This window comes from Gigantopelta aegis, chromosome 8 (genome assembly GCF_016097555.1).
Source record: "Gigantopelta aegis isolate Gae_Host chromosome 8, Gae_host_genome, whole genome shotgun sequence".
In the NCBI taxonomy this organism is placed as follows: Eukaryota; Metazoa; Mollusca; class Gastropoda; order Neomphalida; family Peltospiridae; genus Gigantopelta; species Gigantopelta aegis.
The window spans coordinates 39,848,068-39,874,887 of record NC_054706.1 but is presented as its reverse complement, the minus strand read 5'-3'; the positions used below and the strand labels follow the sequence as shown (position 1 = coordinate 39,874,887).

The window sequence follows — 26,820 nt, the reverse complement described above, 5'->3', positions numbered from 1 at the left end:
GTAACGTAACGCTGCATGCATTCCTTTTAGTAACGTAAAATATATCAGTTGAGAGAAGTAGTGACGTCGTGGTACAAATAAAAAGTGCAATGAATTTGATAAGAATTATACTAAAATTATAAGAATCATTGAACTAGAAAATATTTCTGGCACAAGTCCTTTTGTAGATGGTTTTCTTGACACTCGTCTCAAGAAAATCAATCCTTGGAGCTTGCTAAAGCTCACTCCAAGAATTGATTTTCTTGAAACTCATGTTTTGTGCCAGAAACTATTATAGTCATGGGGCAATGATTGGGACAAGAAAAATTGAGGTGTCTCGGTCTTGAGCTAAATCCCACCACTATTATAGTCATGGGGCAATGATTGGGACAAGAAAAATTGAGGTGTCTCGGTCTTGAGCTAAATCCCACCAGTTATTCCATAAGAATAGCAGAATTTTTTTTAAATATAATAAATAGTTATTTTCAATTTATTATTATTATTTTTTATCTCAGAAAGACGGAATGAATACATAATAAACTGATAATCTTCAGCTATATACTCACTTAACCAATGTCTTACATGCACGTGGCCTCCCTGATAACCTTCAATTAGATACACTAACCAATGACTTACATGCACGTGGCCTCCCTGATAACCTTCAATTAGACACACTAACCAATGACTTACATGCACGTGGCCTCCCTGATAACCTTCAATTAGACACTCTAACCAATGACTTACGTGCACGTGGCCTTCCTGATAACCTTCAATTAGACACACTAACCAATGACTTACATGCACCCGGCCTCCCTGATAACCTTCAATTACACACTCACACTAACCAATGACTTACATGCACGTGGCCTCCCTGATAATCTTCAATTAGACACTCTCACCAATGTCTTACATGCACGTGGCCTCCCTGATAACCTTCAGTTAGATACACTAACCAATGTCTTACATGCACGTGGCCTCCCTGATAATTTTCAATTAGACACTCTAACCAATGTCTTACATGCACGCGGCCTCCCTGATAACCTTCAATTAGACACTCTCACCAATGTCTTACATGCACGCGGCCTCCCTGATAATCTACAATTAGATACACTAACCAATGTCTTACATGCACGCGGCCTCCCTGATAATCTTCAATTAGATACTCACTCTAACCAGTGTCTTACATGCACACAACCTCCCTGATAATCTTCAGTTAGATACTCTAACCAATGTCTTACAATAATGCGGCCTCCCTGATACTTTTTAATTAGAACTTTTCTATAAACAGGTTTTGTTGGATTTGGCTCGGATAATATTTGAAGAGCAGAACAACCTGGCCAACTTGATCTACAAGATCATGATGCACACCCAGTCTCTCCTCCAGTGTGAGCGCTGTCAGGTGCTGCTCGTCGACGAGCTCACCAAGGTGAGTACTCCTCTCCAGCACCTTCAAACAGAGTTATTTCCCTTTACCACATGTTGCCTGGTTTTCACGTTGGTTGCCATTATCATTAGCGATAGATGCGATGCTAACAATGTGTACCATTTGTACATTTTGTGGTCACTTCCCAAATGGTGCCTGGTTCCTCTACTGTATACTTTAATCTCCATACCACATAGGTCTAACTACCTGTGTGTAAGTAGAGCTTTCTTTGAAACTTGTAAAACAAACCAAGTGATCGGATTATTCAAATTTGATTGGCTGGTTACAATGGGATACTATCATCATAATTTGTTCACAACTAGGCTTTATATTGCTATTTATTATGCTACATTGTTACAACCCCTTTAAAATGTACATGGCAAAAAAGTGCTTTGTAGAATTAAAAACTCCATGACATTGCCAATTGCCGTGGGCAATTTCAGGAGTTGTGTTAGGAACGTGTATCACAAAAGTTGGTTCCTACCTTAATTACAATAATTAGACATCACAGACCTAAAGGGCAGCCATTGCTGGGTGAAAAGACAACTGAGAGATGAGAAGACTGGACCTGTATTGACACTTTTAATAGAAGTGTGATTGGCATGGTATGGCTGTTGTAAAGCAGTGTGCTGGGGGCTTTCATGGGACAAACAATTGGACATTCTTTCTCAGCCATTTGTCAAATGCATCATTTACATTTCTTTTCTTTTTTTTCTTCTTTCCATTATCTGTTGATGACATCCTTTTGTTGTTCCATTTGTTTATTTGTCATGTGGATGTCATGTGTGTCCATTGGTAGATGGCCTTGCAAATTAGTAAAATATGTAGGTACATGCCTATTCACAATAAAGTATGTGTATGTCTTCAGTCAAGCTATTCATACATTCATTCATCTGACCATTAGTCCATCCATTTTCCAAGGGTTTCTCCTCCATGTTTTTACAAATAGTGGTGACATCTTTGTTTATCATACATTAAGTATGTTAAATATTTTAAACAAATTCCTTTATGAAGAAGTTACCTTGTTATTTTTCTGTGTACATTAATAAATGTAACAAACCATTTTGGTATTGTATAATTAATGACAGGGTGATTTTTTTCCTAGATTTAATTCTGATGCAAGTCATTAAAGTACATGTATTTGGCACATTATTGGAATGTTTAGTTTTTTCTCCTGCTATGCAAAGTGAAATGATTGTGTGTATATGTTTGACTGTTTTTCTGTGACTAATTTGTCAGATGTGTTGTGGCAGTGACCAAGTGAGTATTATAACCTATCACTGTAGACGTTTCCTCCACCTCACAGTCAGATGTGTACAGTTGTTATTCTGTCGATGCACTCTTTGGTTTTACATTTTATTTCTCATTAGACTTCTTATGTGAATAAATAATTGCAATATTTTAAACTTTTCTGTGCATGATACGTATATATTTGTATTCTATTCTGTTTGAGACAAAACATCATAGTTAACATTTATTTTCATCAATTTCAACTTTTTTATTCAAGATTTGTTTTGTGGGTTTTTTAGTAGCATTCAAGGCAGTTTATTTTATTTTGGGATTGCATGCAGCACATGTTTTTACTGGGTGTTTGGCCATCTGACTGCTGCTAATCATGGCTTAAATTCAGGATAAACATTGGTTAAGTGTCATATGTACTCACAATTGAACATGGTTTCTTGGCCGTACATATATATATATATATATATATATATATATATATATATATGTTTTCAGACAGGTTTTGCTACATGCTGGTTATATTTTGTGATGAATTTATAGGGTGTTTTAAAAAATATTTTTAAAATGGTTGAAGACATTAAATTTTGGTTATTGTCTAGTTGTAGATTCCCTAATTTGTTTCAGTTATTGAACTGTTTATTTAATGCCTTTAATATTTGGTGTGAGTATTCACCCAGTTACCTTCTTTCACCAATTGAATCTTTCAACTGTGCATCTTAAGTTTCATGCAAGATAAAAGACATTTGGAATATGTTTACGGTTTTTCTCTTAACATTTAATTAACTCATGACACTTTACAAGGAGGACTTTCGTATCTGATGTGAATTTCACCAAGTGATATAGTCTTTCCTCTAGTATAAGGTCATTTTGAATTTTGTTTAATTGACAGACCCTAGTTTTTAAACACTAAAACATATTTTGTACTATTAGAGCCATTTGTGATAACTGAAATCATACTTTACTTAGATTTTATTGTTTAGATTATCCATTTGTGATAACTGAAATCATACTTTACTTAGATTTTATTGTTTAGATTATCCATTTGTGATAACTGAAATCATACTTTACTTAGATTTTATTGTTTAGATTATCCATTTGTGATAACTGAAATCATACTTTACTTAGATTTTATTGTTTAGATTATCCATTTGTGATAACTGAAATCATACTTTACTTAGATTTTATTGTTTAGATTATCCATTTGTGATAACTGAAATCATACTTTACTTAGATTTTATTGTTTAGATTATCCATTTGTGATAACTGAAATCATACTTTACTTAGATTTTATTGTTTAGATTATCCATTTGTGATAACTGAAATCATACTTTACTTAGATTTTATTGTTTAGATTATCCATTTGTGATAACTGAAATCATACTTTACTTAGATTTTATTGTTTAGATTATCCATTTGTGATAACTGAAATCATACTTTACTTAGATTTTATTGTTTAGATTATCCATTTGTGATAACTGAAATCATACTTTACTTAGATTTTATTGTTTAGATTATCCATTTGTGATAACTGAAATCATACTTTACTTAGATTTTATTGTTTAGATTATCCATTTGTGATAACTGAAATCATACTTTACTTAGATTTTATTGTTTAGATTATCCATTTGTGATAACTGAAATCATACTTTACTTAGATTTTATTGTTTAGATTATCCATTTGTGATAACTGAAATCATACTTTACTTAGATTTTATTGTTTAGATTATCCATTTGTGATAACTGAAATCATACTTTACTTAGATTTTATTGTTTAGATTATCCATTTCCGGACATCCAAAGTGTTTCGGGTCATGCTAGTGTTTTTAATATCACAAAATGCATTTTTCATATTTTTAAAAATGCACGTGTGCGTAACAGTTGTGGAGTAGAGTTTTAGTCTATTTTAAGGGTATTTCACCATTTCAACGTCACAGACTCTTGTTTCACTCGGTTGTAAGTTCATCCAGATGTGTTACAGGTTTATAGATTAATTAAACTTAATGTCCATTTTTACGGGTTGAAACTGGGGTTTGCGACATTAAGATTCCTTTTTTAAATAGCTTTTAACTTTTGATTCCTTCCATGAATATTAGTATGCCTAGAAATAGTTGTACCTGTAGAATTATCTACACAAACAGATCCAAGTAATCAGATTTTGTGTGACAATAAACAAAACATACCTTATATTTTAATATTTTAGTTTTTGGTGGGGGGTTTTAAGGGTTTAACAAAGTTATTACCTTCTTTGACTTCATATATTTTTAATCATGTGATATCATATTGCAAAATGGGTGATTTATCTTCATATAATACTTTTTAGCATCCAATAACACTTTTCAGTATCCAGTACCACTTTTTGTTTACAAGACTGGAAATTACTGTTTGGTCACATGTTACAATTGAAGTAATTTGATTGGAGCAGTTTTATAGATGTATAACAATACTGAATATTGAACTGCAGCTCAGTTTAGTCACTCCTCCTCCATTAGCAATCTGGCCGCTGTTAATGTATAGGGTCAGGTCTGTCACAGTCGATCCTGGCACGGTGTTAGAAGTCTGTATTCAATATCAAGACTAATTAGGAGGCTGTGATTGCAAATCACTAATGGTTTCTGATGGATATTAATTTTGTATGTCTTGTTTAATGCATTTTGATGAACAATATGGCCTGTTGAGGTTGACAAGTATGCTAGAGAATTTTTAATTTGCGCTAGTGACAAATGTTAACCCAATAGCCCAACGGTCTAGTATTTAAAAAAATTAAAAACAAAGGGTTAAATCAAAGCTTCACTATTGAATATACCGACACCAGTAGTTTCAGATTCATTTCTAAGAATTAATCTACCTACCAGTGTATTTTTCTTAGTTTACTTTACACAGGAAAGATTTTTTTTCTTCACTAAACCAATCATGGCTGGCTTAATTATACTTAAGTTGTACCCTACATATTCTTCATTCACGTTTCACAACACAAGCTTATTTTCTAAAAATAAATTGAAATAAAAAAACTTAACAGATAAAGAAAAAAAAATATATGAAATTAGTTTTGAGCATACTTTTTTTTCAATATACATTTGATCTGGAAATAGAGCTAGTGGTTTGCCTCAGTGGGCAAGTGAAAACCGCAAACCATTAGCTCTGAGCAACATGTTTTACAAAGTTTGAACATAGATGGATGCACTCTATAATAATTTTTAATATATAACACTCTTAAATCATAAAAAAATTGACAACATGAAACTTATCTTCAATCTCTCCAAGTTGACAAAATATGCAAACTCTATTACTCTATTATTGTAACAACTAACTTCAATAGCTAAGCTATGTGAAGACGATCGAATTCTTGTGAGGCACTTTTTATACAAATATGGAATAGATTTTATAAGGTAGTTATGTAAAGTCATATCCTTTACTAAGAATTTATAAAGATTTCTTATACACCTGTTGGTGAGAATATCATGTGTTATTTTTGATGACACATGGGTTGTTTACACATGTACAACTGGCTGCTCCTAGGTGATGACCAGGTCACCAGTGCCATGCATCCAATGAAAAATAACACGGTGGAAATAGATTACACTGTGACATAGTTAACCTGACAATCATGTGTCTGTGATGTGCAAATTAGCTACAAGTGCAATGGCTGTAAATAACTTTTAGTCGAATAAGATGTTAAAATGTGCTTAAAACCTGGTTTTTGAGGATATGTAAGAAATAGAATAATACATTCGTGTGTGTTAGATACCATTTATTTAACAACTCGTTAGATACATTTTAAAACAACTCATTGTGAAATAAATGGTATGTAATGGCCACTAGCCCATGTATTATTCTCTATAAGAAGAACATTTAGTCGATATTTATAATATGCCTGTAAAATTTAGCTTACATTGATCTGTAATTCTCTGCCATAACATGGGTAAATAGAAGTTAGCATTTGCTAGTAAATTCTGGTTTAACCATAAATCCTAAAATCCTATGGAGCACAATAATTGTTTGATATGAGTTGCCCAATTATTATCCTTTTCACATTTAGACCCAAGTTTCTCATAGGCAGTATGCAATATACAATTATTTGTATTAAATAATTCAAACCAGTATTTTAACATACAATACTTGCATACAGGGGATAACTACCTATAGTTCAAAATATACCATCATGTTGGTTGTGGAACCTTTAACTTTTAAAATATCCTTACAAAAATCTAAATGTAACTTTTCTATTGAATTAACTTTATAGTATCCCCATATTTCACAACAGTATTACAAAATACTTGAAATGTACGTAATAAACAGATAAAGAAGTCCTTAAATTCAACTTAAGTGCATACATGGCTTTCCATCCTTGGTCGGTGATGATTTTAAAGTTATACCTAAGTAAGTCAACTGGGCTACAGCATCAAGCAAAACACCATTGTAATACCACCTGTCATAATCTTTTATTATACCGCTGTTTCTGAACACTACAATCTCAGTTTTTGAAATATTGAGACAGTGCTAGTGACTCCATTTGGTGTTATACTGATATAAAGTATTTGACATTTTTTTGAGACCTTTAACGCTTTTAACAAAAATAACCATATCATCAGCATATAATAATAGAAAATGGCTTAAATTTATCTTTTAGCTCATAATGCGGACACGAGCTACAAAATACATTTATTTATATTTCTTGTCTACTAGATATCACCTTATTTTGAGGTACCCTAGATTATTCAGTCTTTTTTCTTGGTTTGTTGTGGTGTGTAACAAGTGATCTGCTGTAATATGTTTTAACATTAATATTTGTAATTTATAAATCTAGATGTACATGGTAGTTGATAAGTAGACAAGTAAAATAATCACTTGTGATTGTTGACAACTGGAAAGGCGGGCTGCAATGGTGTGAAAGTCAAGACTCAGTTCAGATGAGTGCTTGTTTCTCTTGAGGTGGGCTGCTCCATGCATTTTATTCACACATACTTATTCACTGTTGTCTTATTGCAATATTTTACCCTTGAGTTGCTAAAAGCAGGTTATTCAGTTCCACTCTGCAAAATTATTGCTGCAGTTTTTTTTAGTTGCTTCACTGTTCAGTAACAACGTAGAAGGAGACTGTCAGACTGTTTTCAGATACAGGGCAATGTCAAGGATTCTCTTTAAACTCAACGTTTCTGTTTATTTAAATACACAATTCTAATACTAAGACTGTTTTCCTCAATAATTTTTCTTACATATATATTCTAACTTTTTGCTTGCTAAAAGTTGACAGCAAGGTGAAAACTGAATCCAAATTAGAAGCAAGCTGTAGCACACTGCATGCCATTTTGGTCACATCTTTTCACTCTTTTACAGGATAAAAACAAAGAGCCATGTGTGCCTCTAGAAGTGGTGAATATCTTACACTGTTCATCTGCATGCGCACAGCTATTATAATCCTTGTCTCTCGGTGCCACTAGTATATCAACTCCAAAGCTATGCCAGTATTTGCTCAACACAATTAACTCAATCTTAATCTGTGTCACTGTCTGCATAAGACCATGGGGTCACGATCCAGGCTGTCTTTCTAACACTTTTTATTAACATTAATTTGTCCTCAATGCCAATGTCTGCTTAACACTCATAAAAGCTTTGTCATTGTCTGCGTAACACTCATGAAAGCTTTACCTATATCTGCCTAAATTTTCTTTATATCATTGTCTACAAACACATCATTAACTCTTAAATCATGTCATTGTCTGCATAACCATCATTAACTCATAAACCATGTCAGTGTCTGCATTACCATCATTAACTCTGATACACTGTTGGTGTCTTCAGAACTGTCATTAACTCTTAAACTCACAGAATTTATAACTGTTATTAACCAGTGTCAGGGTATGTATAACAGTTACAGCTCTTAAAACATGTCAGTGTGTATGTAACAATCATTATCTCTTAAGACATACCGTAGTCAGACCTTGTTACTACGACCATCATTACTACAACATTTACCCCATCCAACCACAAAAGGGAACAAACATACATCAGTGTTATTCTGTTCATTACACTGAAATTTACACCTTCCAATGCCGGCAGAGCAAATTAATCTGAAACGACCTCTTCATAATGACATTACAGATGTTGTAGCACATTGGCAGTACACACAAACATCTGTTGTTTCAGTCTTACTTTTTCCTTCTATTTTCCTACTTTTGTCCTACTTTTTCTATATTTTCATTCCTACTTTTGTCCTACTTTTTCTATATTTTCATTCCAGCTTGGGTCCTACTTTTTCATAAGGGTGTGCTGGACAGCCTGCCATTTCATTGTCTGCTCATGAAGTGGCAACAGCGGGTTTCCTCTCTCAATATCTGTGTGGTCCATAACCATATGTCTGATGCCATATAACCGTAAATAAAATGTGTTGAGTGCACCATTAAATAAAACATTTCCTTCCTTCCACTGGTTCACCAGAGGGTGGATTCACTGGGATGGTGCAAAATGGCTGCACCCGTTATATATAATAACTGTCACATTTATGTTTTAGAATTAAATATACCAATATACTTGTTGATATTAAGCAATAATGTGCATTAAATATCAGTGAATATGCCTACCAGTCCAAAAACCTTGCCCAAGCATTCCTTTAAGCCACATCATTGCATAAATCAATAATTCTTAAACCATCCCAATGCCTGCATAATTCATAACGCTCAAACAATGTTTGCATAACATTGATTATTAACTCTTTAGCAATGTCAGTGTTGCATAACAGTCATCAACTCTTAACTAATGTCTTTGCCTGTATAACAGTCAGTAACTGTTAAACCATGCCGTTATGAGGAGTGGGATCTAGATCAGGCCAGAGGTGTGTTGGTTGCAATATTATGGCTCCTTTAAAGCTCCTTAGTGGACCCATTCTCTGATTGGGTTTTACTCCATCCCAACCATTTCCCTTGACTAGCATATCAAAGGCTGTGATATGTGCTGTCCTGTCTGTGGAAAAGTGCTGCTAATGGAAAAGTGTGGCAGGTTTTCTCTTATGACTACGAGACGAAATTATCAAATGTTTGACATAAAATAGCCAATGATTAATGAATCAATTTGCTCTAGTGGTGTTGTTAAACAAAACAAACTTAACATTCATGCCATTATGTGTATAGCAGCTGCTAAGTTATAAGCTATGTCATTGTCTGCCTCAGACTAATGTTTAAGTTGTGCAGTTGTCTGACTAATAGTAATTGTCACTAACTATTTCTCAATGACAATATAATTAGCACATCATCAAACAAATTCAAGGTGACATATTTTCATTAATGCTTATAAAACTTTAGAGCCTAAACTGACGTCACAAGCAAACAGTTTGTATGGCGTTGCCTTGACATTAAAGTCTGTTAGAGTCTTGAGTCTAAGACTCTTAAGTTTTATAAGTACCAGGCCTGTAAACACTGGTTCAGATTGACACCACTGGAGAATTTGCACAAAATAAACTTAATTTATGTCAGTGCCTGATAATTTCATGAAGTTTCACAGCACTGCATTGTATCGTTAACTCTTCATCCAGTGTCTGCATACTTGTAGTTGGTTGTCAAACTGCATAATTTATGTCAGTGCCTGATAATTTCATGAAGTTTCACAGCACTGCATTGTATCGTTAACTCTTCATCCAGTGTCTGCATACTTGTAGTTGGTTGTCAAACTGCACCAGTATATGCCTGACATGATTAACACCATGTTTACATTTGCTATTACCCTCTAGCTTGCATTAAACCTGTTAGTCTCATTATAGTTTAGGACTTGCTTGTTAGTCAACTTTTAGATTCTTTTATATATCCAATGAATGTGATTAAAAAAAACTAAATTTGTTGATTTTTGTTGGGGTTTTAAAATGTATATTAACGTTTTCCTTTAAAATGTGTATTATTAAATAAGGCAAATAAATTACTTAAATTTTTTGTTTAAGTGTAGTATGAAGTTTTATGATTACTTTGTTCAAATCATTATTAAACATTAGGATATTGTCAGTGCCTTAATTGAAGGATGTGTTGTTAAGAGGATGAGGATAAAGTCCAGCAGAGGGCGTGGGATCTAGCTCAGTGAGTGCTGACCTGAGGGACTTGTGTCGACAGACTGAAACCCATTGGTAAACCCATTCTCGGATTGGGTTTCCCCCATCTCAACCAGTGCTCCATACCTGGTAGATCAAAGGCTGTGGTATTTGCAGTCCTGTCTGTGGGAAAGTGCTTATAAAAGATCCCTTGCTGCTAATGGAACAATGTAGTGGGGTCTCTTCTGAAGACTGTGTGTCAGAATTACCAAACCATTTACATCCAATATCCGATGGTGTTATTATTCATCAAAATCAAATCCAGCATGTACTAGCTGTGAACTGTTGTTTCTGTAATACCCATACTGAGCATCAAGAAATCGATTGAAAATACATTGAATAATATGCAACGTTGTAAATTTATAATTTTGTTATATGGACAGTTGATTCAATAAAATTGTATTAACATTTAGCTGCATGGAAATAAAGAAAATAATGTGGTGCCATTGTAGTCCTTTCTCTTGTGATTTGTTTCATTGATTTGACTCACATGGAGGTCAGCAACATTAATACAGACATTTTTATTTTAACTGGTGTAGAATTATAATCACAAAGCACAGTTTTTGTACTTCTTTTTGCATTTTATCTTTATTTTCTACCACTAATTACTTGTATTCACATTATTTATCATTATTTTGTTTAACTTTTTTTTTGTCAATAACATCAGAATGTATCCATTGTGATATATTTTTTAAATTATGTTATGTTTTTAAAGTAGCTTGTACATATAATTTTTTTTTTTTTTTTTTTGCGTGTCTTGGTATTATTTTAATAATAAATATATACTGACTCAAAAGAGTACACAAATTCTAATAGGATCTATTGCCCACAGTGGACCCATTTATTTGTTTTTCTTCCCCATGGTAAGTGTTATCCTGTCTCTGAGAAAGTGCATATGTAAGTTATCTTTATTTTAACATACCTGAATCAAATAAAAGTCCATATCAAGTAGTTTCATTTCAATTTGTTTAAAGGTTTAACATTTTCTATTAAGAAAAATCCTTATTTCAGAACAGCAATAATTTCCATACTTCATCTTCATCAAATATTTATGTTTTAATTTTTGGTTTGTGTTTTATTATGTTTTATTATTATTATTTTTGTATCATTACTCTGAAACAAATGTATTAAATAATTAATTTCAGGTTCATTAGTGCGTGAATGAATTAGACGGTAATGTATTTTGTCTCTGAATAACATCCTACAGGTCGTGCAGTAGAATGATATCTGAACTACTCAAGGTAGTTATTTTAATCCATTAGACGAGTGAAGCGAAATCAATTTCTATAGTACTGAACAGATGCTTTCTTGTTTTTTAGGGCTTGTTTTCACATCCATTTCTACAGTACTGAACAGATGCTGTCTTGTTTTATAGGGCTTGTTTTGAAATCCATTTCTACAGTACTGAACAGATGCTGTCTTGTTTTGTAGGGCTTGTTTTCAAATCCATTTCTACAGTACTGAACAGATGCTGTCTTGTTTTGTAGGGCTTGTTTTCTCAGGTCTACGACCTCCAGGCGAGTGACTTCGACAATGATGACACGTACAACCGAGAAGGGTAATCAGCTACATCATTATTAGCAGTATTTGTGTGCAGTGGCATGTCTGTGCTGCACAAAGGCCTTTAACAGGTTCATTTTCATTATATAACACCATCGCATGTTTTCAAATCACATGTTTCTCATCTTCCATTTGTAATTGAAGTTGTTATGTCACCGCCTTACAGGTTAAGTCCACAGTAAAATGGGTTACATTGATGCACAGGATGTAAATCTAAAGTTTACTATATACAATGAAGCCTGTCTAAACCAGACTGAGAAGAAACATTGCATCCATGGTGTCAAATTTTCTCAGTTCTAAAGCACGACCCTCTAAACACCGGATCTAAATGAGATAAATGTTAGGTCCCCGGAGTGAAACCTTTTAGACAGGTCTCACTGTACTTTATGTTCTCAATCACCAAATGTTGAAACATTTCAGACAGGTCTCACTGTACTTTATGTTCTCAATGACCAAATGTTGAAACCTTTCAGACAGGTCTCACTGTACTTTATGTTCTCAATCACCAAATGTTGAAACATTTCAGACAGGTCTCACTGTACTTTATGTTCTCAATGACCAAATGTTGAGACCTTTCAGACAGGTCTCACTGTACTTTATGTTCTCAATGACCAAATGTTGAAACCTTTCAGACAGGTCTCACTGTACTTTATGTTCTCAATGACCAAATGTTGAAACCTTTTCCTTTATCTAAGCACTCCAAAACATTTTACAAAATACCATGCTAAATATTCCAAATTTTTCAACAACAACCCCCCTCTCCACCTCCACCCCACCCCAAAAACCAAAAAAACCCTGATGGCTTATCATTGTTAATGTTGACATTACTTGAGTCAGGGTTAGAATGTTTGGTTTGAAACTATAAATCAGGCGAAAAGACATCCTGACTTTAATTATCATGATTACCAGGGTTGTTTTTATAGGTGTACCCATCAACATTACTAGAGAATATTAAGAGATAATTTTGAATTTTGACATAATTGCAATGTTCTGGACAACTAATACTTTGCACTTTATAGAAAATCCAGTCTTATAATAAACGATGGTGCTGTTTCTCAGCTGATGGTATTACTGACAGACATTAAAGTGCAGTTTGTTTTGTATGATCATCCACACAAAATCACCAGCTTCATCTGTTATTGTAGCAAGAATGAATATAATTGGGTTTTCTTACATACCCGATAACATTTTAAAGACATACGACTGGCTGCTCCTAGATGCCAATGCAATACCATCCAATGAAAAAAAACAACGGTGGAATCAATCACTCCAAGATGTACAAATTACCCGGTAACCTGAAATTGACTTATCTGTCACGCACAATTTAACTATAAGCCTAATCGCCATAAATAGGTTTTCATTGGAAAAGGCATTTAAATTTATTTTAAAATTGGGGGGATTTTTTAGGATATGTAAGAAATAGAATACAACGTTCATGTCCATTAGCTTGATGTTTAACAATGTATCCAACTCACTTTTGCTTGTTAGATATGTTTTAAAACAACTCTTTGTAAGATAAATGGTATCTAATGGTCGCTCATGTAGTATTCTCTAAATACATGTATGTATATGTAGACATAATGCTAGACATAGTCAGATTTTGTTATTAAAAACTAGAACTAAAAACTATTCCACACAGTTGAAACAAAAATAAACACCTAGTTGTGTGATATGAACAGTTGTAACTGCAGTCAAAACAAAACAATGTCATAAACAAAATAATGTCTAAATATATATTTTTAACTTGACTGAGCTAAGGAATCTTCACTGAAAATATGACATCAAAGTGCATGCTTGGGGTTATTCCAGATCACATTGGAGGTGGTGGGGGAGGAGCCATTATTAAAAAACAAATATACCCACCACCCCCAAAATAATTTATTTTTATTTAAACCAATTAGGTTGTAGCAGACTTCATGATGTCGGTCACACACACACACACACCCCATCCATTGCTTGTGTTACACAGATAAAACAAATTACCGTATGATGTCGTCACCCCCCATCAGTTGCTTTAGGAAGCTTGTGCTAAACAGATAAAACAAATTGCTGTATTGTGTCACCTACCCCCCCCCCCCCACCCCCACCCAATCCATTGCTTTAGGAAGCTTGTGCTACACAGGTAAAACAAATTACTGTATGGTGTCCCCCCCCCCCACCCCCACCCTATCCATTGCTTTAGGAAGCTTGTGCTACATAGATAAAACAAATTACTGTATGATGTTGGCCAACACCCCCCCCCCCCCCCCCCCCCCCATCCATTGATTTAGGAAGCTTGCACTACACAGACGAAAGTATTCCAGATTATCTAGAATTTCAGACTTTTTGTCCAAAATGTTTTATATTTTCAGTCCAAAACTTACAATATAGTTTTGACTGATGCTTCACATTCATTCTGAATGGAGGCTGCCATTTTAAACTGTTGGTCAACTCTAGCACTAGGGCCAGTCTCGGTACACAACCATTCAACATTATACATTTTGGACTTTTTTCATAATCCACATTCATCTCTTCATCTTTTCCTCCTTTCGTTTGTTGTTGTTGTTTTGTTTTGGATTGTTTTGTTTTGGGAGTTCTTGTGGGGGTTTTTGTGATTTAACAACATTAGGTTGATATCTCAACTGTAATGTTTATATTTATTTTCTATTTTGTCATAAATTACATGTACATAATTTTCAGAGGCATTGTGCCATCATGTTGTGGCCCCATAGCCAAAAAGCAATATTTATGCAGGATTTTCAATAATTGAAAAAAATTTAAATAGCATTTAATGGAAATGAAATGATAGATAATAACATCTCAGATCAATATTTGTCTACATGTTGCTAAAACAGGTTTTTTGTCGGGATTTATGTTTAGGTTTTTTTTATTGAGTTAACCTTTAATGTACTGATATTAAATCTTCCTTTGCTCTGGAAAAAAATATTACATGTCAAACTAACAATGATATATTTGAGTTAAAACAGCATTTATATTGTCCATGTTAGCAGTTTTCACTAATGTACATTTTTTGCTCTAATAATACTTTTCTCTATTAGACTTATTCACAAGCAAAACTTAAGATCTTTGTATTAGGCCTGTCAATTCCATGAGATACCACATCATACTGCAATGTCATGTGATACTCCAATTACAGTGGAAGTCTGTAGAAACCATTGGGCTACTTTTCGTTCCAGCCAGTGCACCACAACTGGTATATCAAAGGCTGTGGTATATACTACCCTGTTTGTGGGATGGTGCATATAAAAGAACTCTTGCTGCTAATTGAAAAGAGTAGCCCATGAGGTGGCGACAGCAGGTTTTCTCTATCAATATCTGTGTGGTCCTTAACCATATGTCTGACGCCATATAACTAAATAACATGTGTTGATTTCTTTCTTTCTGTAGAAACCTATAGTTGGGTCGACTGGCCTCGGTGGTGTCGTGGTCAAGCCATCGGACATAAGGCTGGTAGGCACAGGGTTCGCAGCCCGGTACCGGCTCCCACCTGTAGCTAGTTTTAGCAACTCAATGAGTAGGTGTAAGACCACTAAACTCTTTTATCTCTCACTAACCATTAACAACTAACCTACTGTTCTGGACAGACAGCCCAGATAGCTGAGGTGTGTGCCCAGGACAGCATGCTTGAATCTTAATTGGATATGAGTATGAAAATGAAATGAAATATAGTTTGGTCATGTTAATTGTCTTGTTATGCAGTATGGACAAATTTTATAATTCTGATTATCTGTGTTACAAATACAAAAAGAGGCAAGACTCTATCTCATTGACTTTAGCACACGTAGTGAACCATGTTTTTATTGCTTTTAAAAATTTTTTTTATTTTTATTTGTTTGCACTATATTTCAGCAATAACTGTTTCAAAAGTCAATTATTTTACTTCTATGAAGTACTAGTCCATTGTTTTCTGAAACTCATTGGTGGTCATTGAATTGTATTTTCTACCTAATTTTCATGTCTGTATGAAAACATTGATTGACAGTTATATAGTATGATATAGATATCGAGGCCTATTGTCGAGCTTTACATAGTTTTCTTCTCTTGCAGTCCTCATGAGCCACGGTTTCCTATTAACATTGGCATTACTGGTTACGTTGCTACAACAGGAGAGGTACGTCACTGCACATAGTGTACATACATTAACATTGGCATTACTGGTTACATTGCTATAACAAGAGAGGTATGTCACTGCAGATAGTGTTCATACATTAACATTGGCATTACTGGTTACATTGCTATAACAAGAGAGGTATGTCACTGCAGATAGTGTTCATACATTAACATTGGCATTACTGGTTACATTGCTATAACAAGAGAGGTACGTCACTGCAGATAGTGTACATACATTAACATTGGCATTACTGGTTACATTGCTATAACAAGAGAGGTATGTCACTGCAGATAGTGTTCATACATTAACATTGGCATTACTGGTTACATTGCTATAACAAGAGAGGTATGTCACTGCAGATAGTGTTCATACATTAACATTGGCATTACTGGTTACATTGCTATAACGAGAGGTACGTCACTGCAGATAGTGTACATACATTAACATTGGCATTACTGGTTACATTGCTATAACAAGAGAGGTATGTCACTGCAGATAGTGTACATACATTAACATTGGCATTACTGGTTACGTTGCTATAACAGGAGAGGTATGTCACTGCAGATAGTGTACATACATTAACATTGGCATTACTGGTTACGTTGCTACAACAGGAGAGGTACGTCACTGCACATAGTGTACATACATTAACATTGGCATTACTGGTTACGTTGCTACAACAGGAGAGGTACGTCACTGCACATAGTGTACATACATTAACATTGGCATTACTGGTTACGTTGCTATAACAAGAGAGGTACGTCACTGCACATAGTGTACATACATTAACATTGGCATTACTGGTTACATTGCTATAACAAGAGAGGTACGTCACTGCAGATAGTGTACATACATTAACATTGGCATTACTGGTTACATTGCTATAACAAGAGAGGTACGTCACTGCAGATAGTGTTCATACATTAACATTGGCATTACTGGTTACATTGCTATAACAAGAGAGGTACGTCACTGCAGATAGTGTTCATACATTAACATTGGCATTACTGGTTACATTGCTATAACAAGAGAGGTACGTCACTGCAGATAGTGTTCATACATTAACATTGGCATTACTGGTTACATTGCTATAACAAGAGAGGTACGTCACTGCAGATAGTGTTCATACATTAACATTGGCATTACTGGTTACATTGCTATAACAAGAGAGGTACGTCACTGCAGATAGTGTTCATACATTAACATTGGCATTACTGGTTACATTGCTATAACAAGAGAGGTACGTCACTGCAGATAGTGTTCATACATTAACATTGGCATTACTGGTTACATTGCTATAACAAGAGAGGTACGTCACTGCAGATAGTGTTCATACATTAACATTGGCATTACTGGTTACATTGCTATAACAAGAGAGGTACGTCACTGCAGATAGTGTTCATACATTAACATTGGCATTACTGGTTACATTGCTATAACAAGAGAGGTACGTCACTGCAGATAGTGTTCATACATTAACATTGGCATTACTGGTTACATTGCTATAACAAGAGAGGTACGTCACTGCACATAGTGTTCATACATTAACATTGGCATTACTGGTTACGTTGCTACAACAAGAGAGGTACGTCACTGCAGATAGTGTACATACATTAACATTGGCATTACTGGTTACATTGCTACAACAAGAGAGGTACGTCACTGCAGATAGTGTTCATACATTAACATTGGCATTACTGGTTACATTGCTATAACAAGAGAGGTACGTCACTGCAGATAGTGTTCATACATTAACATTGGCATTACTGGTTACATTGCTATAACGAGAGGTACGTCACTGCAGATAGTGTTCATATACTACTCAAAAGAATTTAAGGGTCAGACGATATTTTCGACATTATTTTCTGAATGTCAATTATATTAGCTGGACCATAATGTCACGCATGGTATTGTTCCATTTTGACGAAAGTGGGTCTAAGCAACCCATAAATGAATTAAAATCCACTGTCATTGACACTGTCGACTAGTTCTAATGGCGAAAACATGCTTACATTTGCACATAAATTAGGGCGAAAGCGAAAGGTCTGCTAAGTGCCCATAACTTGCTTTTTCACAAAGTGCTTCATTTGCACGCTTTGCACGTGTATTCCATGTTCCCAATGCTGAATTTCTGTATAATTGGAGCTTGCGTTCGTGTACGGTGCACACTCCAAATTCGACAATGGTACGACTTCAACTGACTATCGAAGATCGAGGAAGGGCTATTGCTTGGCTTCAGGATGGCAATACGCAAAGAAATGTTGCTCTGAGACTTGGTGTCAGTCAGAGTGTCGTTTGGCTGACTGTAGCAACGGTACCAAGCAATGAATTCTGTTCGAAATCGTCCACGTTCAGGAAGACCCCGAAGCACTACAAATAGAGAGGACCGCTACATCACCAATATGGCTCTACGTCAACGCACAACCACTGCACGCCGATTACGTGACAATCTGCGGACTGCGACTGGAACTCGAGTGTCTGATCAAACCATACGCAATCGTCTGAGAGCCAATAATCTACGCTGCCGTCGCCAGGCTGTTCGACCACCACTCCTACCACGTCACAGAACGGCCAGACGTCACTGGTGCACGCTTCATCTGCGGTGGCAACGTGTTCAGTGGGGTCGAGTGATGTTCACTGATGAGTCCAGGTTTAGTCTCCAGTTCAACGACGGTCGGGTTCGTGTCTACAGACGTCCTGGGGAGCGCTTCGCTGACGTTAACGTTAGACAACGTCACCGGTTCGGTGGTGGCAGCGTCATGGTGTGGGGCGGCATCTCTATCCACCACAGGACCCCCTCTATGTGGTGGATGGCAATCTGAATGGAATCCGCTATCTGAATGAGATTATCCGGCCGTTGGTTCTCCCAGGCCTTCAGCAGATTGGCGGCGGGGCAGTTCTGCAGGATGGCAATGCCAGACCCCACCGCGCCAGGGTGGTAACGGACTTTCTCAGACAACAAGGTATCGCCAGGATGGATTGGCCAGCATATTCGCCTGACTTGGCCCCGATAGAGCACGCCTGGGACGAATTAGGCAGGAGAGTTCGGGATAACCATGCCCCTCCGGCCAACCTTCATGATCTGGGTCAACTTCTTATGGCAGAGTGGCAGGCCATTCCCCAAGAGTTTTTCAGACGTCTGATCAACAGCATGAGGCAACGATGTGTCGAGTGTATTCGCGCCAGGGGTGGATTCACACACTATTAAACGAATGTTCTAATGTGTAAAATCCATGTTTGACAACCTTCAACTTTGACAGCATGTCATGTGACTTTCTTGTATACAGTGACGTTTATTTGTGTTTTTTTGTAAATATGGAACAATAAATAAAAAATTTGGTGTAGTTTACATCATCAATCTAATACACTCTGAAACTTATTTGGTTATAAATTTTTGACCCTTAAATTCTTTTGAGTAGTATATACATTAACATTGGCATTACTGGTTACGTTGCTACAACAAGAGAGGTACGTCACTGCAGATAGTGTTCATACATTAACATTGGCATTACTAATAATAATAATAATACTAATAAAATTCTTTATTTTCAGAGGGTAAACACATTCAGTACAAGGTGACTGGTCTCCCATGAGGCCCTCTCTAATCTATACATGATATTATACATACATACATTCAAAGAAACAACATCAACATACATGTAATATGTATAGCATGAGGAACAATAGCACATATTATGAATATATAAATAATATTTAAATCAATTTGTTAAGAAGAGTCCGTGATAACTCAATACATCATAATTATTTTAACAAACACAAAATCAACAACAAAGGTATATCTTAAAATTGATTATTATTTGAATAGTGCTTAAAATAACTGGATTTGAATGAGGCGAGGGATTGAGAATATTTTATCTTTGAAGGTAGTGTGTTCCACAGTTTAGCTCCCCTGCATGAAAAACTATGGCGATAAAATTCTGTTCTTGCTTTTAATTCATAAAGATAATTATGTTGAGTTGACCTCAGATTTAAGGAGTGAATTTCTGAAGTTGTTTGAAACATTGTTTCTAGATATGATGGAGATAGTTTGTTGAGGACTTTGTAGACAAACTAGCAGGTTCTAAAGTCAATTCTCTCGTTGATTTTAAGCCATTTGAGAGAGCTAATTATTTCTGCAGTGGACATTTCTTTGCTTTTTTCAGTAATAAGTCTTGCAGCTTGATTTTGGATTGTTTGAAGTTTTCCTATAGAATGTTTTGAACAGGTTCCCCAAATTGTGGAGCAATAGTCTAAGTGAGGTAATATGTAAGAGCTGTAGAATATTAATCTGGTCTTTTGGTCAAGATATTTTCTGTTCTGTCGAAAAATGTATAATAAATAAGAAGATTTTTTAATAATGGCATTTATGTGGTTAGCCCATACTGGTTACGTTGCTACAACAGGAGAGGTACATTACCACAGATATAGAGAATAATACACAAGTATCTATTGGAGATGATTTATCTTACAACACATTGTTGTTAAATGTATCAGTGACAGTGAGTTGGATAATTTTGGCAACCACAAGTTTAGCATTTTGATTGTGCCAATAATGAAATCAATTTTTCCAGATGCAAATTTGAATTTTGTGATTTGGTAAAAAAAATAGGTTGCTGCTTGGACTTCTTATAGTCAACTACAAGCTGTTTCTCATCCAGGTGAAATTTAGTAAGTTAGACGTTTTCATTTTGCCTGCTTTTAATTTGTACCGTTGCATATTGATTACTGTTTAACGAAAAAAGGTTTTAATGTAATACCACAAAGAAATAAATTTTAAGACAAACCAACAAAAAGTATGAAAATATTTAATAGTTGTGTTTTTTTGTTTTCATTAAATTTCAGACTCTAAACATCCCTGATGTCTATGAAGATGACAGATTTGATCCATCAGTGAGTGTTTTTAGTTCTCTGTCAGCTTAATAGTTTTCATTTGTTATTAATACTGACTTTTAATTTTAATATTTTTTTACCTGCATATATGTCAGCACTAAGTTATTTTGTAGGAGTGAATTGATTTATTTTATATTTGTTATCACAGTGAAACGTATGTAATATGAATCTTAACAACGGGATTCCTCTTAAAACCGGACAAATGTTTTGGTCCCTAATATTTTCTTGTATATTCAGTATGTTAAATCCCTGAATAAACTGGAACCTGTCCTTTCCAAAAACTGGATTGATTTTCAGTACCAAGATGTTAGAACTCTGTCAATTAACCTGCGAAAAAACAAGACTGCTGAAATCTCCCAACTGAATAAACATGTGTCAGAATACTGTCCGGTTGTTGAACCATGAATAGAGTAGACATTTCACCGGTCTAGTCCCTCACATTGTGTTACCAATTAATTAATCAAGAATACATTGTGTAATGCTTGATTGATATGAAATTTATAATCCAATTGGTATGTACTGCCTCTCAGTTACTCAGACATTACAAAATAATAATGTTCATTGTGCCAATGAAACGGGTTCATTAAAAAAGCACACAGAGGTACCTGAAATTCCATTTACTGTGAGTGATGCTTCTGCAATGAATTTATCTTGCTGATGTGTTAACAGTATCGCCAATTAACTATAACAAATGAACGCATCAGGTCATAACATTTACTAACATGCAGACATGAAAGTAATCTCTGACAGTGTGAATAAATAGTTAATATGAAGCTATGAAAAATGAATGTATTACATAAATAAGAAAATAAACGACACCAGTAATGTTGGAATGAGCTGAACATTGGCCTCGTTGCTCTGACAGTGTGAATAAATAGTTAATATGAAGCTATGAAAAATGAATGTATTACATAAATAAGAAAATAAACGACACCAGTAATGTTGGAATCAGCTGAACATTGGCCTCGTTGCTCTGACAGTGTGAATAAATAGTTAATATGAAGCTATGAAAAATGAATGTATTACATAAATAAGAAAATAAACGACACCAGTAATGTTGGAATGAGCTGAACATTGGCCTCGGTGCTCTGACAGTGTGAATAAATAGTTAATATGAAGCTATGAAAAATGAATGTATTACATAAATAAGAAAATAAACGACACCAGTAATGTTGGAATGAGCTGAACATTGGCCTCGGTGCTCTGACAGTGTGAATAAATAGTTAATATGAAGCTATGAAAAATGAATGTATTACATAAATAAGAAAATAAACGACACCAGTAATGTTGGAATGAGCTGAACATTGGCCTCGGTGCTCTGACAGTGTGAATAAATAGTTAATATGAAGCTATGAAAAATGAATGTATTACATAAATAAGAAAATAAACGACACCAGTAATGTTGGAATCAGCTGAACATTGGCCTCGGTGCTCTGAACTTAGGGAAGTTAGCTTCTTTTTTAAACCATGTTGACATTTTGGATTGTACAGTTTCTAAAAATACATGTATTTTATTGTTAAAATAATTATGATATGTTTACAGGGAACATTTTGTTCAGTATCGCATGGCTATTCTTTACATTAGTTTCCGAGATCGCTACACAATTTGAAAACATTTAACAGTAGTTGCTAATCACTTTTCAATTAACAAGAAATGTTGCTAATGAAAATTTTGAAAACAAAATGTTCCCTGGTTTACTTAATTTTGATTGTTGCTTTTAATCTATTTATTGCTCCAGCATTATTTGGGTACAAGTAAACTATTGAAAATTACAGGGTGTATAAGGGTTTAGTGTAATAAACCAGAGGGATTAAAGTACCGTTATTTTTAACTACTGTAATTATTCCTGTTATAAGCAGTCCTGTTTGTTTTCACAAGGCTGATGAAGGAACTGGTTTTCGAACCCATGGTATCCTGTGTATGCCAATCAGGAACGCGAGTGGCAAGGTTATTGGAGTGAGCCAGCTCGTCAACAAGCTGGATGGCACCTCGTTCACAAAGAATGATGAAAATCTCTTTGAGGTTTGTGTTCATGGCTTAGTTGTAGTGTATGATGAATTTTCTAAGAATGACTATGTTAAATCTACAACCAGCTGTAGCAAATGGGAACCACTTAATAGCCGATGTATAGTTTTGTGTTTGGGTGTCATAAAACCTTCATTATAGTAAATGGCATTTTGTGTTCGCATAATGAAACAAAAATGGCAGATTTGATGGATACGTTATTTCTGTAAGTAAGTAGCCATAAAGTAGATAAACAATAACTTACAAGTTAGGAGGAATTAGGGATTATCTGTCCCTCGTGAAATTAATGTTGTCAGTCACTCGCTAAAATTCCGGGTATCAAGTGGGTTATTGTATTTATTACCCAAAGTGTAAATAGTTTAAAAACTTAAACTTTAAACTTCTTACATGACACAAACTATATAATATACAAATTACAAGACGTGAAAGTCTGAGGAAACTGATGACATCACGAAAGAAAAGCAATGACGTCAAAAGCTATCTTTAGATACACAAATCAAATGTAAGCAACTAAACAAGAGAGGTCACATTCGTAATGAACTGATGTTTCTAGTTGTAAGTGAACAAACTACCAAAAAAATAGTTTAGAGCATGTTTGTAAAATCTCATCAACGAGAGACTTGACAGTCGAAGAAACCGATGACGTCACCAAAATAACGTCAGTGGGGAAAAATGGCTTCTATCTTTCCCTAGAGAAAGATAAAAAATATATTCACCCACACCTCACTGCCCATATGGGTAATAAAATAATCTGTTTTGTTTTTAGATGTATTTCACATGTATTACTCTAGTTGTGTGTATTTCATATGTTGTTGTTAGATGTTTTTCACATGTATTTCTCTTTTGTGCTTGCAGGCATTTTCCATTTTCTGTGGAATGGGAATCAGCAACACACAGATGTACGAGATGACAGTGCGGTCGATGGCCAAACAGCAAGTGGCACTAGAGGTTCTATCTTACCATGCCATCGCTCCTATGGAAGAAGCTCAGAGGTTGCGGGTATGTGTTTTATCTCACCAGGCCATCGCTCCTATAGGAGAAGCTCAGAGGTTGTGGGTATGTGTTTTATCTCACCAGGCCATCGCTCCTATGGAAGAAGCTCAGAGGTTGCAGGTATGTGTTTTATCTCACCAGGCCATCGCTCCTATAGCAGAAGCTCAGAGGTTGTGGGTATGTGTTTTATCTCACCAGGCCATCGCTCCTATTGAAGAAGCTCAGAGGTTGTGGGTATGTGTTTTATCTCACCAGGACATCGCTCCTATGGAAGAAGCTCAGAGGTTGTGGGTATGTATTTTATCTCACCAGGCCATCGCACCTATGGAAGAAGCTCAGAGGTTGTGGGTATGTGTTTTATCTCACCAGGCCATTGCTCCTATGGAAGAAGCTCAGAGGTTGTGGGTATGTGTTTTATCTCACCAAGCCATCACACCTATAGGAGAAGCTCAGAGGTTGCGGGTATGTATTTTATCTCACCAAGCCATCACACCTATAGAAGAAGCTCAGAGGTTGCGGGTATGTATTTTATCTCACCAGGCCATCGCACCTATAGAAGAAGCTCAGAGGTTGCGGGTATGTGTTTTATCTCACCAAGCCATCACACCTATAGGAGAAGCTCAGAGGTTGCGGGTATGTGTTTTATCTCACCAGGCCATCGCTCCTATAGCAGAAGCTCAGAGGTTGCGGGTATGTGTTTCATCTCACTAGGCCATCGCTCCTATAGCAGAAGCTCAGAGGTTGCGGGTATGTGTTTCATCTCACCAGGCCATCGCTCCTATAGCAGAAGCTCAGAGGTTGCAGGTATGTATTTCATCTCATCATGCCATCGCTCCTACAGGAGAAGCTCAGAGGTGGTGGGTATGTGTTTTATCTCACCAGGTCATCGCTCCTATAGGAGAAGCTCAGAGGTTGTGGGTATGTGTTTTTATCTCACCATGCCATCGCTCCTATAGGAGAAGCTCAGAGGTTGTGGGTATGTGTTTTATCTCACCAAGCCATCGCTCCTATAGGAGAAGCTCAGAGGTTGTGGGTATGTGTTTTATCTTACCAAGCCATCACTCCTGTAGAAGCTCAGAGGTTGCGTGTATGTGTTTCATCTTGACATGCCATCACTCCTATAGGAGAAGCTCAGAGGTTGCAGGTATGTGTTTTATCTTGACATGCCATCGCTCCTATAGGAGAAGCTCAGAGGTTGTGGGTATGTGTTTTATCTTACCAAGCCATCACTCCTATAGAAGCTCAGAGGTTGCAGGTATGTGTTTCATCTTACCAAGCCATCACTCCTATAGGAGAAGCTCAGAGGTTGCAGGTATGTGGTTTATCTTACCACACCATCGCTTCTGTAGGAGAAGCTTAGAGGTTGTGGGTATGTGTTTTATCTTGACATGCTATCGCTCCTATAGAAACTCAGAGGTTGTCGGTATGTGTTTTATCTCATCAGGCCATCGCCCTATAGCAGAAGCTCAGAGGTTGCAGGTATGTGTTTTATCTCACCATTCCATAGCTCCTATAGGAGAAGCTCAGAGGTTGTGGGTATGTGTTTTATCTCACCATGCCATCACTCCTATAGGAGAAGCTCAGAGGTTGTGGGTATGTGTTTTTTCTCACCATGCCATCGCTCCTATAGGAGAAGCTCAGAGGTTGTGGGTATGTGTTTTATCTCACCAGGTCATCGCTTCTATAGGAGAAGCTCAGAGGTTGTGGGTATGTGTTTTATCTGACCATGCCATCGCTGCTATAGAAGAAGCTCAGGTTGCGGGTATGTGTTTTATCTTACCAAGCCATCACTCCTATAGAAGCTCAGAGGTTGCAGGTATGTGTTTCATCTTACCAAGCCATCACTCCTATAGGAGAAGCTCAGAGGTTGCAGGTATGTGGTTTATCTTACCACACCGTCGCTCCTGTAGGAGAAGCTTAGAGATTGTGGGTATGTGTTTTATCTTGACATGCTATCACTCCTATAGAAGATTAGAGGTTGTGGGTATGTGTTTTATCTTGACATGCTATCACTGCTATAGAAGCTTAGAGGTTGTGGGTATGTGTTTTATCTTGACATGCTGTCGCTCCTATAGAAGCTCAGAGGTTGTGTGTATGTGTTTTATCTTACCAAGTCATCATTCCTATAGAAGCTCAGAGGTTGAAGGTATGTGTTTCATCTTACCAAGCCATCACTCCTATAGGAAAAGCTCAGAGGTTGCAGGTATGTGTTTTTTCTTACCAAGCCATCGCTCCTATAGGAGAAGCTTAGAGGTTGCGGGTATGTCTTTTATCTATCCATTCCATCGTTCTAGTAGAAGAAACACTGGGTAGCGGCCATGTGTTTCTGAAACTTTGGTTTTATCTTACCATGCCATTGCTCCTATAGAAGTCTGAAGGTTGCAGGTATGTGTTTCTGATACTATGGTTTTATCATACCATACCATATCGTAACTATAGAAATACAGACTGTGACTCCTTAGAAAAAACTCTCAGACTTGAGAGTATGTGCTTCTTAACCGATTGCTTTCTGGATGGCACTGAAATGT

General features: G+C 35.9%; 1 protein-coding gene across 1 annotated transcript in view; it reads left to right on the top strand.

The window, feature by feature from the left end:
* LOC121379077 (dual 3',5'-cyclic-AMP and -GMP phosphodiesterase 11-like) overlaps window positions 1–26,820 on the top strand; it is a 159,467-nt gene that overhangs the window by 116,258 nt on the left and 16,389 nt on the right. The window contains exons 4-10 of the mRNA XM_041507541.1: window positions 1,268–1,405; window positions 2,642–2,662; window positions 12,200–12,270; window positions 16,320–16,383; window positions 21,226–21,273; window positions 23,153–23,296; window positions 24,155–24,298. Of these exons, the coding sequence (XP_041363475.1) occupies window positions 1,268–1,405; window positions 2,642–2,662; window positions 12,200–12,270; window positions 16,320–16,383; window positions 21,226–21,273; window positions 23,153–23,296; window positions 24,155–24,298 (630 nt within the window). The remainder of the gene's footprint in view (window positions 1–1,267; window positions 1,406–2,641; window positions 2,663–12,199; window positions 12,271–16,319; window positions 16,384–21,225; window positions 21,274–23,152; window positions 23,297–24,154; window positions 24,299–26,820) is intronic.